The sequence below is a fragment of the Chelonus insularis genome, unplaced genomic scaffold (assembly GCF_013357705.1).
Source record: "Chelonus insularis isolate UGA/USDA-ARS -01 unplaced genomic scaffold, ASM1335770v1 contig_330_pilon, whole genome shotgun sequence".
Taxonomy (NCBI): domain Eukaryota; kingdom Metazoa; phylum Arthropoda; class Insecta; order Hymenoptera; family Braconidae; genus Chelonus; species Chelonus insularis.
Genome location: NW_023276499.1, coordinates 238,666 through 252,560, shown reverse-complemented (window position 1 = coordinate 252,560; position 13,895 = coordinate 238,666). Strand labels below are relative to the sequence as shown.

Here is a 13,895-nt window from a genome sequence, read left to right as displayed (position 1 = left end):
GAAAGGAGTTATTAATCAACTAGTCAAACTAAAAGTCAACAGGTGCTTTAATCGCAAACACGCATACTTCCCTTATGTTAACACGCTCATGATTTTACATGCTTAGTATCAAAACTCAAAAATCGTTTATAAATAGACTCCAACATCTATCACTCTTCCAAATGCCTAATGTGTACTTTTTCAATACAAGTAAATGCTTTGATGACATTCAATGGTGAAATTTGACATGAGCTAGTGACTAATTAAATTGAAAAGTTGTATTTTGTTTAAAAATTAGTAAATAAAAGTTATTGGACCACTTAGAACAATTGATACAGTTTCTGTCTATCCTAGGATAAAAGTCAAAGGTCCATTAAATGAAAAAATGGATCAATATATTCGTTTACCGTACCTCGTACCGCAAATCCATTAGGTACACATATATTTCGTTTCCTTTTAGCTGGAAAGAAATAGTCACGACAAGGTAGTGTCACTCAATAATGCTATGTAATTATAGAATATAACTATAAAGTACATTCTATACCTGTTACTTGTAATAGCAAATTTTATATCCTTTCTTCATGATTATAATTAAGATAAATTATTAATCGAACTATAAGAATGATTCTATTTCACAGTATTCCAATAACAGTTAATTTATTCTTAGAAATAAAAATAATCGAGTTTTACCCTTAAATACCAGTATTATTCTTTACAATGAATCAATCTCACCCTTCATAAAAAACATTTCAACCTTAACATTATATTTCTTTAATTGCTGATTCATTCAGTGCTAAACTTGGCATTGATGATCACTGAGTGACTGATTTGCAGTCATTTTTGCTGATTCATTGGAAAAGGGAAAATAATTCTACTCAATACCAACCTTTAAGTAAGCTTTTTTGAATAGTTATAAAATAAATAAGTAAACTCAAAATTGACTAATTCATCAGTTGAAACAAAGATTTATTTATTCTAGAATAGCAATAAAGGTTCCTGAATCAACATCATATCTAACCTTGGTCCAATGTTAAGCCAGAAATGAATTAATCCTTAATCCAACCAGGATATAAATATCATTTTCCCAGCTACTAATTTATATTACTACATGACATTTTTCCTCCATTTTTAAAGATTAAAAAAACTTTATAGAATTAAAATTTCCAATGGTTAACAATAAAATATATTCTCTGTAAATTGAGCGCTGACATGGAGAACATACTGAAGATGATTAATGACAAACAGACGATAACAACAAATGTTTCCCATTTATATATTATTTATATGGTATAAAATACAGAGTTTTATCCAACATGTAAGTACATAACATAAGCAAAGATGTGTGTGTGTATGTGTACTGAGCAGACTTCTGGCGCCTGTTCACGCTCTGGCGTTCTTCCTTTTATCTTGAGAGTGCATTGCAAGAAGAAAGAAGGAACTACACTAGACGGAAGAATGCGCGAGTATTATCTTCCTTATCCTGTTTTTACCAGACATTTACAATTCACGAATTAGAGAGAGAGAGCGAGAGAAATTACCTATGTATTTAATTTACAGAATTTTTTCATACGATTTTATCATCATAATGAAGATATCATTTTTGACTATTATTGTGTGCTTTTTCTTCATTAAAAAATTAACTACGACCATATATCACGTAGATAACTAATTATTTAGTTGGTTGTTAAACCTATCAGCTCCAGAGTAAATTAAAGATATGTAGATGAATGGAATAACTTGCAGTGAAGGGTTTGGATATAAAAAAAAGAATAAATAAATTAAAACACGGTCGAAATTGAAACGTCTTAATTTTCGTAAACTATGTATAAATACATAGGTGACAACAGACATGGAAAAAAAAGTTGGTACAACGTTCCTTGTAGCCATGTGTGTTCGAGGCTCAGCATGCCCTAATTACCCCACTAATTAATTGTCTATGGATCAGCGGCGTAAGTATTATCAGCTGTTCTGATCGTTCAAGCCTCACGGACTCATTTATTCGTGCGATAGACGACAGAAGGTGCACCAATGTACACCTTCAAAGACCTCTTGTAGACCGAGATTAATCATTCTTGTTTCTACGATAGTCAATGAGCATTATCATACATTTTAATTACATTTATCCAAACAGTTTCTCGAAATTATTTTTTTTATTAAATGATTTTATTTATAATTTCAACATTGAACCATTATTGTGTTTAATAAGCTATCAACATTAATGAACAATTTTATGTTCGAACATTATTATTTAATATTCTGAATTTTATTTAATTTTTTTTCCATCCATTCTAACTCTAATTTATCATAAATAAATTTCTTATATTTTTTCAATCAAATTTTTTGTCAAATGTTAATAGTTTTTTTTTAAGCTCAACTCTACTTTTTGTTTTTAAAAAAAATAAATTTTCGAAATAATTTACGAGTAAAGTGCGTTTATCGAAGTCAATCAGGACCTGATGAAATCTATTTATAATAATTTCTCTTTCCTTCTCTTATTTTCATTATTTAATTTTGAGAAATTTTAGACTGATGTTGTAGTCAAGTGTTGAATGAATTAGCAATCCAACTCGTTTCTCATTAAGCCCAGCCTACGCAAGATTGCTCCTTCCATTATGTTTTCTCGCGTGATTACACGTTGCGAATTTCGAATTCGATTGAGAATTTATGTGTTCCTGTAGTTCAAAAAGAAAAAAAAAAAATAAGTGAAAGACTACCTTAAAACGATACACACAGTAGCTGTCCTCCAACATATTTACGTTCTTTTACTACCCAAGATCTGTGGTTAGCAACTGTCCATTTCGATGCTCGTTTAATTTAATCATTTCGTTGGATTGTCGCGCGTGCTCCTCTATCCAAAAATGATCAAATGTCTTTATAAGTCGGTGCTAAAAATTTCTTTTCGAATATCCTATCTACTAATGTATAAATATTTAAATTGCTCTTGACAGGTAATATTAATCATTTAATCTCTCTTTCACTCTGGAAGGACTGAGATGATGATCCGAAAATTTTGTCATTTAATAGGTTTAAAATTAAAGGAGCCGACTAATTGCTAGAAGGCAAATCAAAATTATTGACTTTATCATTATTTATTACATCTACTTTGGATATAAACTGTCGTTTTCTCTTAAATTATTTAAAATGATAATTTTTTTGCCTCATAGTTTTATCAATTGTAAAATAAAAAATCCTTTTAAGAATAAAATACAGTTAAAAATGGTGGTTTTAACTATTTTACTCTTTTCTTTTTATTTCGTTAAATTTAAAAGAACTTATTTATTTTATCAAGCCTTGGAAAAAATTAAAAAACCATCATTAACTTGTGAAAAATGGGTATATTTATGGAATATTATTGTTTAACTAACTTCTAAAACTATTTCTTATTTATTTTATTGCAAAGAAACAAAAATGATAAAAAAGAAATCTTTATTTGTTATATTTTTTTCAACATTATTTTAATAATATAAACTTGATTGTCATGATTATATATCTCACAACATAAATCTTTCTTGAATATTAATGAGACTGTTTTTTTTCACACCCACACAAAAGTCGTTGAGTATTAGAGTCTCTTATAAAACTTATAAAACAAAAAAGTCAATCACATATACATTTATAACGTCGATATATGAAATTTTCCATTTTTTAACATTTTAAAGATAAATTGTGTAGCTGTTAAAAATTTAAACTTGGTGAAAAGACAATTGCACGCACAACTGAATCTCCCCATCAAGATTATCGATAGCAGTTCTAAAGTAATGTCACGATTGCATCGTAAACAAAGCTCTTGACTTTGGCGTGGGCTGTTGGTACGCGGCAGTGAATCCATCGTTAATTGTCCGCACTTCGAAAGACGATCTCATGAATCGATCTTCTCAAAGTGTGATCTTTAATTCACAACTCGATTTTCCGTGCACGTCATGAAACTACTATTGAAAGTTGTAATTGTTTAAAAAACTGATGTACATTTTTCTCTATAATCTTATACCTGTCTTTTTGTACCTATTATTTAAATATTTTTATCAACCTTATCAATTACTAGTAATTATTATCTACTATTCTAATATTTATCCATCACTAGTGAGCCTATAATACAAAAATTGATGAGAAAAATTTTATAAAACCATTTTCTAAAAGTTTTTTATGCAACTTTGGTTTTAAAAAGTAGTTATGAAATCTTGTCAGTTTGAAGCAAGAGTGGTCCATCACTAGGGTAACCTAGACAACCTTAGTGTACTGATGGATCAGGCCAAAAGACTCAACTTGGATCATTGTATACCAAAGTCACCACAACTCCAAGATCAATATTCGACTTAAATAAATAACATATTAATTATGATATTAAAATATATTACATAAATTTAAAAAAAAATTAAAGATAAAGCTCTCATGTATGAGAATGATAAAAACCATCATAACATAAATTGCTGAAAAAAACAGGTAAAAAAAATGAAACTTTAATCGTTGAATTATTAATTCAGTTATACGCATAATGTGAAATAAACACCGCCCTTTTCTCCAAAACATTCGAAGATGGAAGTACGATTTTTATCTCGAACAAGTATTCTGTATGGTAGTATAACGCCGCACTCAAATTAAAGTTAAGTTATGAAACTCATCTTCCGAATGTTAGGGGTACACTTGGAAACTCACTTAAAAAGTCGTTAGTGAATACTCAGGGTGTTTCTGATCTTCCAAGACTTACTTCTGATATCTTTACAACCATAAACTAGTCTTAATCCAACGTGGAACACAACATCTTAACGACTGATTTTTTTTTTCAAATTTCAGATGTAGCTTCATAAGTCTTAGACATTTTGAACCAAAATTTAGTCGAAAAGATGTTCATTGATGATCAACTTAAAATATTATGTGCATCATATACATTTGAGATTTTTGTTTGCATGCTTTAAACGAGTAATAGAATCAAATAAATGACTTTTTTATAGAGTTATAATTCTTAAATATTATATTGATGTCATGAATGTGGAATTACTGTTATTGCTGATTGGTTTTCGTTATTAAAAATTGATTAAAATATTTTTTTAAACTGTCTAAAAAGTAAACTTTACTGAAAGTTAAAAATAGACAACAGCTTATAGACGAGAGTTAAAGAAGTTTGTTTGGAAAGTCATTGAAGTAAAACTTTTTATCTTTTCTAGAAATGAACAAAGTAATAAACATTAATCAGTAATAAGTAGAAACTATTTTTTTTTAAATCTTTTATTTTTTTAATCAATCAATTGGAGTCTAATTCAAAGTCTTGAAACCTAAATATTAATAGTAAGTTCATTGAAACCTTGATAATAATCATGAAAGATAATATAAAATATAAAAAAAAATCTCATGATTGTTCCAAGAGACTTAATTACACGTTTTCATATTTTTTCTTCAATTAATGATCTTTAAAAAAATGTTGCTAGATTACGAGTAATTTTTAACCATTTAAGTCATCGTTCTTCAGTTGGTTTTTCTTAAAAGATGGCAACATGAAGCGATGAACATAAATTTAAAATGTTGGAGTAAACTCTTAATAGACAAAGATTGAATTAAATTAAAGTTTAGCAACTATCATTGGACTTTCAACCCTGATAATAGAATAAATGATTACTAGTACAGTTATAGCCCAATTCCAATATGTTACCAGTCTCCGGTGAATTCACCAACAGGCTTCATATTTAGTTCTCAAACAAAAAGCATCATGACACAAATTCGCATGCACGAATGTAAATATTAACTGTTGGTATATATGCAAACATCTGTAAGAAAAAGTATTTTCCTGAAAACTGTATTTGTGACACTTGGAGACCTTGAATTTAGGTTACGCGGTTGACCAATTACGAAGATAATGGTCATCGAAATTTTTGTCGCTGACACATATCGTTATTGGCACCAGGCTGTAAATAATTTTAACGCAGAGAAAGTGGTCCGGAAGGCCAACTGGTCTTTTGGTTTACATTTTTCCTCATATGTCCCGAATATGAAAAAACGAATAACATTTCGACATCCTGTCACGAAACAATTGACCAGATGTTGGAATAGGGTTGTTGCTGACAGAAATTAGTAGTTTGTGGTTTCGTTGACGCGTTGACGCATAAACTTTACGACAAAATATGTCAAATTTTCTAATACTAATCTGTATTATTATTATCACGATTATTACTAGCCAAAACATTCTCCTTACTTTCTAATCCAACTCGGAGAATCAAATGAATTATTAAATTACCCAAGTTGTTTTGAATTAAAAAAAAAACAAAAAATTGGGGGGTTGTTTCAATGAGTGGGAAATGTATTTGTGTGTTATTAAATTAAAATGAAAGTAATTATCCTATGAATCACCGGTGTTAGAGAAAAAGTTGATACCTTGGTAACTTATGTATAATTGTCTAGTACAATAATAGACATTGGTATTCAGATTTTCAGGCTATTAACGTGAATCTTGAATTGCGGCTACGTACCATGTCGGAAGAACCGTTTCTTCTTTATAATTATATAATGATGCTGGATATGTCAGCCATAGCTAAAGTAGAAAAATAAGCGCCATCGCGTGTTAAGTCTAACTGCAAATTTAAAAAGTAAAAAAAGAAATGACAGTGTATTTATGCAGCTGAATAATTACTTTGAAAATTTTTAATATTCAAGATAGAAAAATTCCATACACTTTACTTGGGGAAGAAATGCTATCATTTTTATTCTGCATTCATAGACTTGATTAATTCGTTTTTCAAGAAATTTATTTAAATACTAAGATTAATTTTAAGTACTTATCTTATGGTTAAGTCAATAAAATAAATCATTCATTACACATAAACATTTCAAACAATATTTCAGTTAGTAGACATTCATTCTTACTAATTACTTTTTTTTAAATTAATATTTGAAAAGTAAATTTTAATCAATTAATATTCTTAATAATTATAATAATTAATTCATTGTAAACAAATGTTAAAAGATATTTTTTACCATTACCACCCCTTGAAAGGAATTCATTTAAAATCTATCTACCCCCCTCCTTCCAACCCTCACAAAATAAAAAAAGATAGCTTTTATATAATAGAAAATCACTTGAATCTATGAATTGATTACATTTGGAAAGTAAGTTAATTACCGAAAGCAGCCATATAATTCCCCAATGGTCTAAGCTTTTAGTTAAAATAAGGTATAATTTTTTAGTCATATGGATAAATATTATCACAGCAGAGAATCAACATCGATAACAAAACCCCACTGGCATCTTTTATGCTTATGAGAACAGCGACTGTTGCATAATTCGTAAGATAATGATCAATAAGTGCTACTAATTCGGTGGCTAGAAATGTCCCTAACAAAAGGTAGTCCTTAAATAGCTAGGGTGTCCAATAAATTATAAATAAATCATAGCAGCATAGTTTAATGACCTGCATATTTACACTACTTTCAAAATAATAATCATTTTTCTTGACATTCACATCTAAATTATGTTATAGAAGTCAAATGATCATTCAAGTACTCAGTGAATAAGCATACTCATACCAATGTTTACATTTATTTCAATACTAATCAGATTAAACAATTATTAATGATGATAAAAATAAAACATTTTTTATCGAGTTCCCCTAGTAATATGTCCAAGGTAGATACGTAAATAAAGTAATGTATGGCTTATTACTGCCCCTATATAATAGCACAATGATTATACAAAGATGTCCGTAATTCGGACAACCCTATAGCAGTGTAGATTACCCCTGAACTCTTGAAAATCTATAGCAGAGCCACCTTTTCTGGCGCTTGCGCATCCATCTCTCGTTTATTTCTCACCCAATCCCTTTAATGCTCTTATAGGGATGAAACCGAGTATTCTGATATCAAAGGCTACAATCTGCGAGTATATCTTACAAAATGGTGGACAGTTGATAATCTTTTAATGAAATAAAAAATTTTAAAATGATAAAATACATTTCATTTCCATACCTCTCTACTTTCGATCCTTTTTAATCAACACATTTTTTTGTTAAATTGTTAGTTAATTAATGTGTTTGTACTGGAAATAATTATGTAAAAAAAAGCTTTGAAACAATATGTTTTTTTCGTTGGGTTGTAAGGATCTGATGATTAGTAACGTGTCAGTTAACTGAATCTCAAATGATCCAGAACATGTTTTTACAATAAATTAGATTTTAGTGATTACAATATATGGAAAATAATAGAGATCAGATGGTAATACAACAATAGAAATAATAGTATAATAAAGACTATTAAATAGATCGAGGAAATAGCAATAATAAATAATAATTGTACTGCTATACAGTGCAGTCGTTATTGTAGTTCATACTTTCGTGTATCGTTACGTAGACAATAAGAGAATGAAAGTTCATTTGTTATTTTTGAAAGTTTAAGGTCAAATATTATTTATTGTAATTTTGGTAGTAAAAATGGTGATTACCAATCATTTTTTCTAATCATTATAATAATAAATGAAAGTATTGGAGTATAATTTGTAAAAGTTTGCGAAATATTTTATTGTATTTTAAAAGTTGAATGGTTAAGTGAGCAATTTATTGAAGTTTGAGGTAAAAAATTAGTTTGATAATAAACATGTTGTTTTCAGAGGAAAATAGGTTACAATAGTCGATGAAATAAAGGTCAAGAATTTTCGAGAATCTTCTATTGAAGTATTTCTGAAACCCTGGGCTTAGAAAATAGTAATCAATATCTGGTTCGGAATCGAGTTATATTTTTAAACTCCAACTATTGGTTAGAATACAAAAAACATTGAATTTAATTAATTTAACTGATAAAATTTATTTTTTAAAATATTATTAAAATATAATTAATTAAATATAATAAATCCATTAAAAACAAATTTTTCTTTTAAATAATATGATTGAAAAAAAAAATAAAATTGCTTTTTTCCTTAGTCAGATAAAAAACATTGAAGCTCATGAACTGCTTACTTCATTGTCAATGAATGATTAGTTTATGCTATTGCGATGTGAGTTTGTGGCTGTGAATAAAAAATTAAAATATATGTTGAATGAAATGGAATGATTTTTTTAATTTACATAGTTAATTCTGGAGGTTGGAAAGGTATTTAAAAAAATTTTGAAGAATATTTTTCTATATACAAACAACAACAACAAGCGGATTATATATATTGATTTCTTCAGACATGACTTTCTCGGGTCAGACTGAAATGATCTTTGAGAATGTCTGTGTTTTACGCTTGGTGGAGCAGATTAGTATCAACCACAACTGGTCTATTGCAACTGTAGCGATGCGTTACGTGTGCTGCAGTAGGAACCCCTCGAGTGAGGGGAGGTCTTGGCGGGAGGGCGGTAGTCACCTGGTCAACTAAAACCGTATCACCTTCTACAGTGTATTAGTAAATTTTCAACCCTAACAAAATAACTTAAATTATATAGAATTAACGTAGATCATGAGAAAATAAATTTCATCATTACTCATAATATATCTAATGAAAACAATGAACATTATTTTTTCTTGTTATAATTAGCATTCTTTCGACAGGTTTTATTTTTTTTCCATCCTTAAAATCCATCAGTAGATATAGGTAATTTATTATTGTCATTAACTCCTACAAAATTTTTATTATTCAATTTTAACATCAACTTTACGTCAATGTAACTTTAGAATTGAAGTCAATTCCGGTTTTCACTGTCATTGATTTAATTGAAATTTAAATTTCTTTGTTTTCATTTACATTGTTTTTTCTCTTTGCTTTCTTTCAATGCACCTTTTATGCTCTCCAATTAAATGCTAATTGCTGATTACTTCATCAATAATTTTATTTATTTCCCAAGGTTTGGAATTTATTATTTATTGCTTATCATTTTTATTGAATGAATAAAAACAATTCATTTGTGTGTTTAAATCCAATATAATTGGACTTTTAAAGAAATAAAAAAAAAAAGAATTTTCCTTGCATGTTATGACATCACTTCCTGTTTAAACAACTTTTTCCAACTTGAGGAACAAAGTTTCTTACAATAGAGCCATAGAGGTTATTAAATAGATCGAATAAAATACAAAAGTTAGAATGAAAACAGTGAATGTTAATTAAAATCACTAGATGTTAGAAAGCGTGATGAATGATATTTCGCCATATATGGCACCTACGTGACCAAAGAACTCTATTAATTATTGGATGACATAAAATCCATTACCTGCGACCAAAAGAAAGAAAGATATAGAAGGCAAAGAGAAAGAAGAGAATCAGAGTCCGAGAGCAGAGGTCTTAGCTCTCGGACATTATTAGAGTCAGAACACCAACATAGCCTTTTGTTTTATCTACATGGCGACCTCTTCTCTATCTCATTTATGTTCACAAAACAAAGCTAATTATTCTTTAGAGTCGAACAAAAATAAAAAATCTGAATTAAACATACTATTATTATTACCTAAGTTGTATTACTTAAATATTATAATGAATGATTCAATTAGTTAAAAGTTGTTTCAATTTATAATTTTAAATATATTTTATATTTTATTTCGTCAAAATAATACACAAAAAGTTTGATGAATGAATCTGAAGAAGTGTAAGAGAATAAATAAACTAGCGGTTTGCTGTCGAATAACAACTCATTAACACTATTTCCTTAATAACCTGCGATAAGAACTGGTCCTCGTGCAGCAGACTTTTTTTCAGGACCTGTCGGAACTCTAGACTACGGTAGCCTGGTCTGCTCGGTAAGCCGTTAAATGCGCCAACATAAGAATAATAATTATTCGTAAATACAGCCTAGCGAATGATGATAACTTTGGCGGTGTCTTTGACTCAGTAACAGTCATTCTCAGCTCTTGTCTCATCTGACTCTCATAAACTAAGCGGGTAACGCTTCAATTAGATAAACAATCAGAAATCTGTACGCTGGATTTCGATTTTGTTAATGAATATTTGTTTGAGAACTCTTTTTTAACCAATCTGTTAAATTTTAATTTTGTTTTTTATTTTGTGGATTTTATACTTATATTGAAAATTTTTTTCTTTTGCCTGCAATAATCGTTAATGTAGTATACATTTATTATTCATAAAAATAACTGTTAAAGTTTTACAGTATTCGAAAAAATTTAGGAATAAAATTCATTTATTTCTAAATTTTTAGATTAATTTCAATCAATTTTTTTTTATTGTTTTATGTACGAAAATTTTTTTGAATTATGTTAAATTAATTTAAAGACTTTTGAATGTAATTAAAAATAATTTTAACAAGTAAATGACTATAAAATGTTTTTGAAAACTTTCAATTAAAGATTAATAGCCAACTATTCTTGTTTCAGTTTAAAACCACCTCAAAAGGATGGAGTTACCAAATCGAATCCCAGCAAACGACATCGAGAAAGGTTAAATGCCGAATTAGATACATTAGCATCACTACTACCTTTCGAACAAAATATCCTAAGCAAATTAGATCGACTCAGTATTCTCAGACTTAGTGTTAGTTATCTTCGTACCAAAAGCTACTTCCAAGGTGAGTAATAGATTCCATTTTTATCTGAATAAATTTCATTCAATATTATACACTGTACATACGTGTACCATACATCACAGTAATCATAAACATACTTTGTTACGCGGAATATGTGGTATGGTATTATATGCTGAAATAAAAACGAGGAAATTAATCAAACTTAATCACACTGATACATATCGAGATGATTATTTTAAAAAAATGTATAAGTCTACTTAATAAGTACTTTTAACCCAGTATATTAATTTTAAATTTTTAAAAAATGTGATCATTTGATGTTCTTTTGTGCGTAGAAGTTGTAATTGGTATTTAAATAATTTTTCAAAGAAAAATAACCATAAAACCATTCATCTTCAAGAGCAGAGAACTGAATAATTTTATTCTTTAAAAAATAATTTAATTTATGGTCTCAAATCTTTTAATAAATTTATTATAAATCAATTTAACTTAATTTTATTATTTTAAAATTTTTTCAATCAACCTCTATAAAATATATTCAATTAAAAAGTCTTTTCCATAGGTTTCAAGTCCATGTTATTATTTTCATTGCACTTAATTAAGAGATGCTAATCTCTGCAGTCCACAGTAGAATAAAAAAATTCCCTAGCAAGCCTCGAATTTTTGTTTTTCAATGGCATTTTATCTCAAATATAAATGAAGACTTTCCAATATTTTCTTCAGCCTTCAGTTATCACAGTGAAATAAAAGAGAGGAGGAAAAAAAATCGAAAATATTCGATTCCGAATGAAATTTTTTCAAGTTAGGAATCTAATATTCACTCAATTTTATTTCCTTCAACTTAGGATCTTTCTTCTTGCACGCGATATTCTCATTATTAAACGAGAAACAATCAAAAACGAAGCACAATAAAATAAACCATTTTCTTTTTTTTTGCACAACACCCGAAGACTCATCGACTGAAGTTTCAAAAGTAGTGGGAGTTTGTCCCTTTTGGCGGTATCGTGAATCTTGCAGTATATCATCTGAACCGAAGGGTTCACTTTTATTTTCTTTTGTAGGGTCTGTGGGCAAACGGTAGCATTGTTCATTTCAATAAGATTTATTTATTGTATCACTTTCAATTGTTCAATTATCGTTAAACTATCACTTTAATACATGCATTTTTCATGTAAAGATGTATTTAAATTTATGTAATACCTATTAGACCTATTAGATGTAAGCATTTGTGTAAACTTGTTAACTCCACGATTTTCGAATGCTACATTAGTTGAAAACACGTAACCAGAACTCGGCGTTCTTCGACTTCTTGGGCAAGAATACACCATTATCGCCACACAAAATCACCTGGATGCCAGGTCATAAGGTTGCGAGATCTCTCACCGCTTCGACTAATGTTTTTACCCCCTTTAACAAGAGAGACACTCGAACAACCATTGTTGTTTTTTTCAATGATAATGATTCAAGAATTTTGTTTATTAACACTTTAATTATTCATCATGAAATTTTTATTTACTATCATTATCAATATTATGCTAAAAAATAAACAATTAATTATTCTTATTTAATATTATATTTAGCAAAAAATAATAAATTATTTTTATAAAAAATTTTCAATTAATTAAATCGTTTTTTAATTTACAAATAAATTTGAAATGATTTAAAAATATTTAGTGGTACTTTGTTTCGTAAAAAATTCAAATAATAAATTGATTTATTGCTAAATAGTATGAATAGTTAAATTGAAAGCAAGAAAAACAATTAATTGAAATTTTTGTTAATTGATCAAAAGTAGATTGTGCATCTTGTGTATGTAAATAATAAATACCGGTAGGAATTTATTTATAGAACAGCTACTGTTTAAAATAAATCTCATTATTATCCCCTACACTATCGCAATTCTTTATCCTTTTGATAATATGTAAATTAATTAGATTCTTGGTATGTGCGGCAGTTTTTCACCTTCGTTTATAAGAATCGACGACCTTTTTATCCTATTATTTCTTCTTTCCTTTAGACTTTTCCTTTTACTCCCTTCTATCTTTCACTTGAGTTCATTTTATTTATTTATTTCGACTACTTCTCGTTCTTTCTCGAGCTCTTAAAGATAGTAGATCTTTCAGTGACTACAGCAAGACTCATCCTACACTCCGATCTCCAGAGTCTTCTTTCTTTCAACCATTGACCCACCATGTGAGAGAATCCTCGCAATTAACCACGACTCTTGTTTTTATTATTCGCCACTTCGCTCTCAGTCTAGATTATTCTCACGACCAAACACTATTTTTATTTATACTTTTAAGAGACTCATTAGGTTTGTTAAGGTTTTATTCAAATTTTGCAATATTTGTTGATAATTATATCAAAATTCATCATCTCCGACTCTACTCCGACTTCAATGCCATCTGAGCATCACTCAAAACGTTGCTCTACATAATATTTAGAATTTTGAAGAATTACATTGAAAAAAAAAATTATATAATCATACTC

General features: G+C 28.6%; 1 protein-coding gene across 1 annotated transcript in view; it reads left to right on the top strand.

Annotated features, from left to right (window-relative positions):
• Positions 1–13,895, top strand: part of ss (spineless) — a 77,620-nt gene that overhangs the window by 21,475 nt on the left and 42,250 nt on the right. The window contains exon 2 of the mRNA XM_035081944.1: positions 11,257–11,447. Coding sequence (XP_034937835.1) covers positions 11,257–11,447 — 191 coding nt within the window. The remainder of the gene's footprint in view (positions 1–11,256; positions 11,448–13,895) is intronic.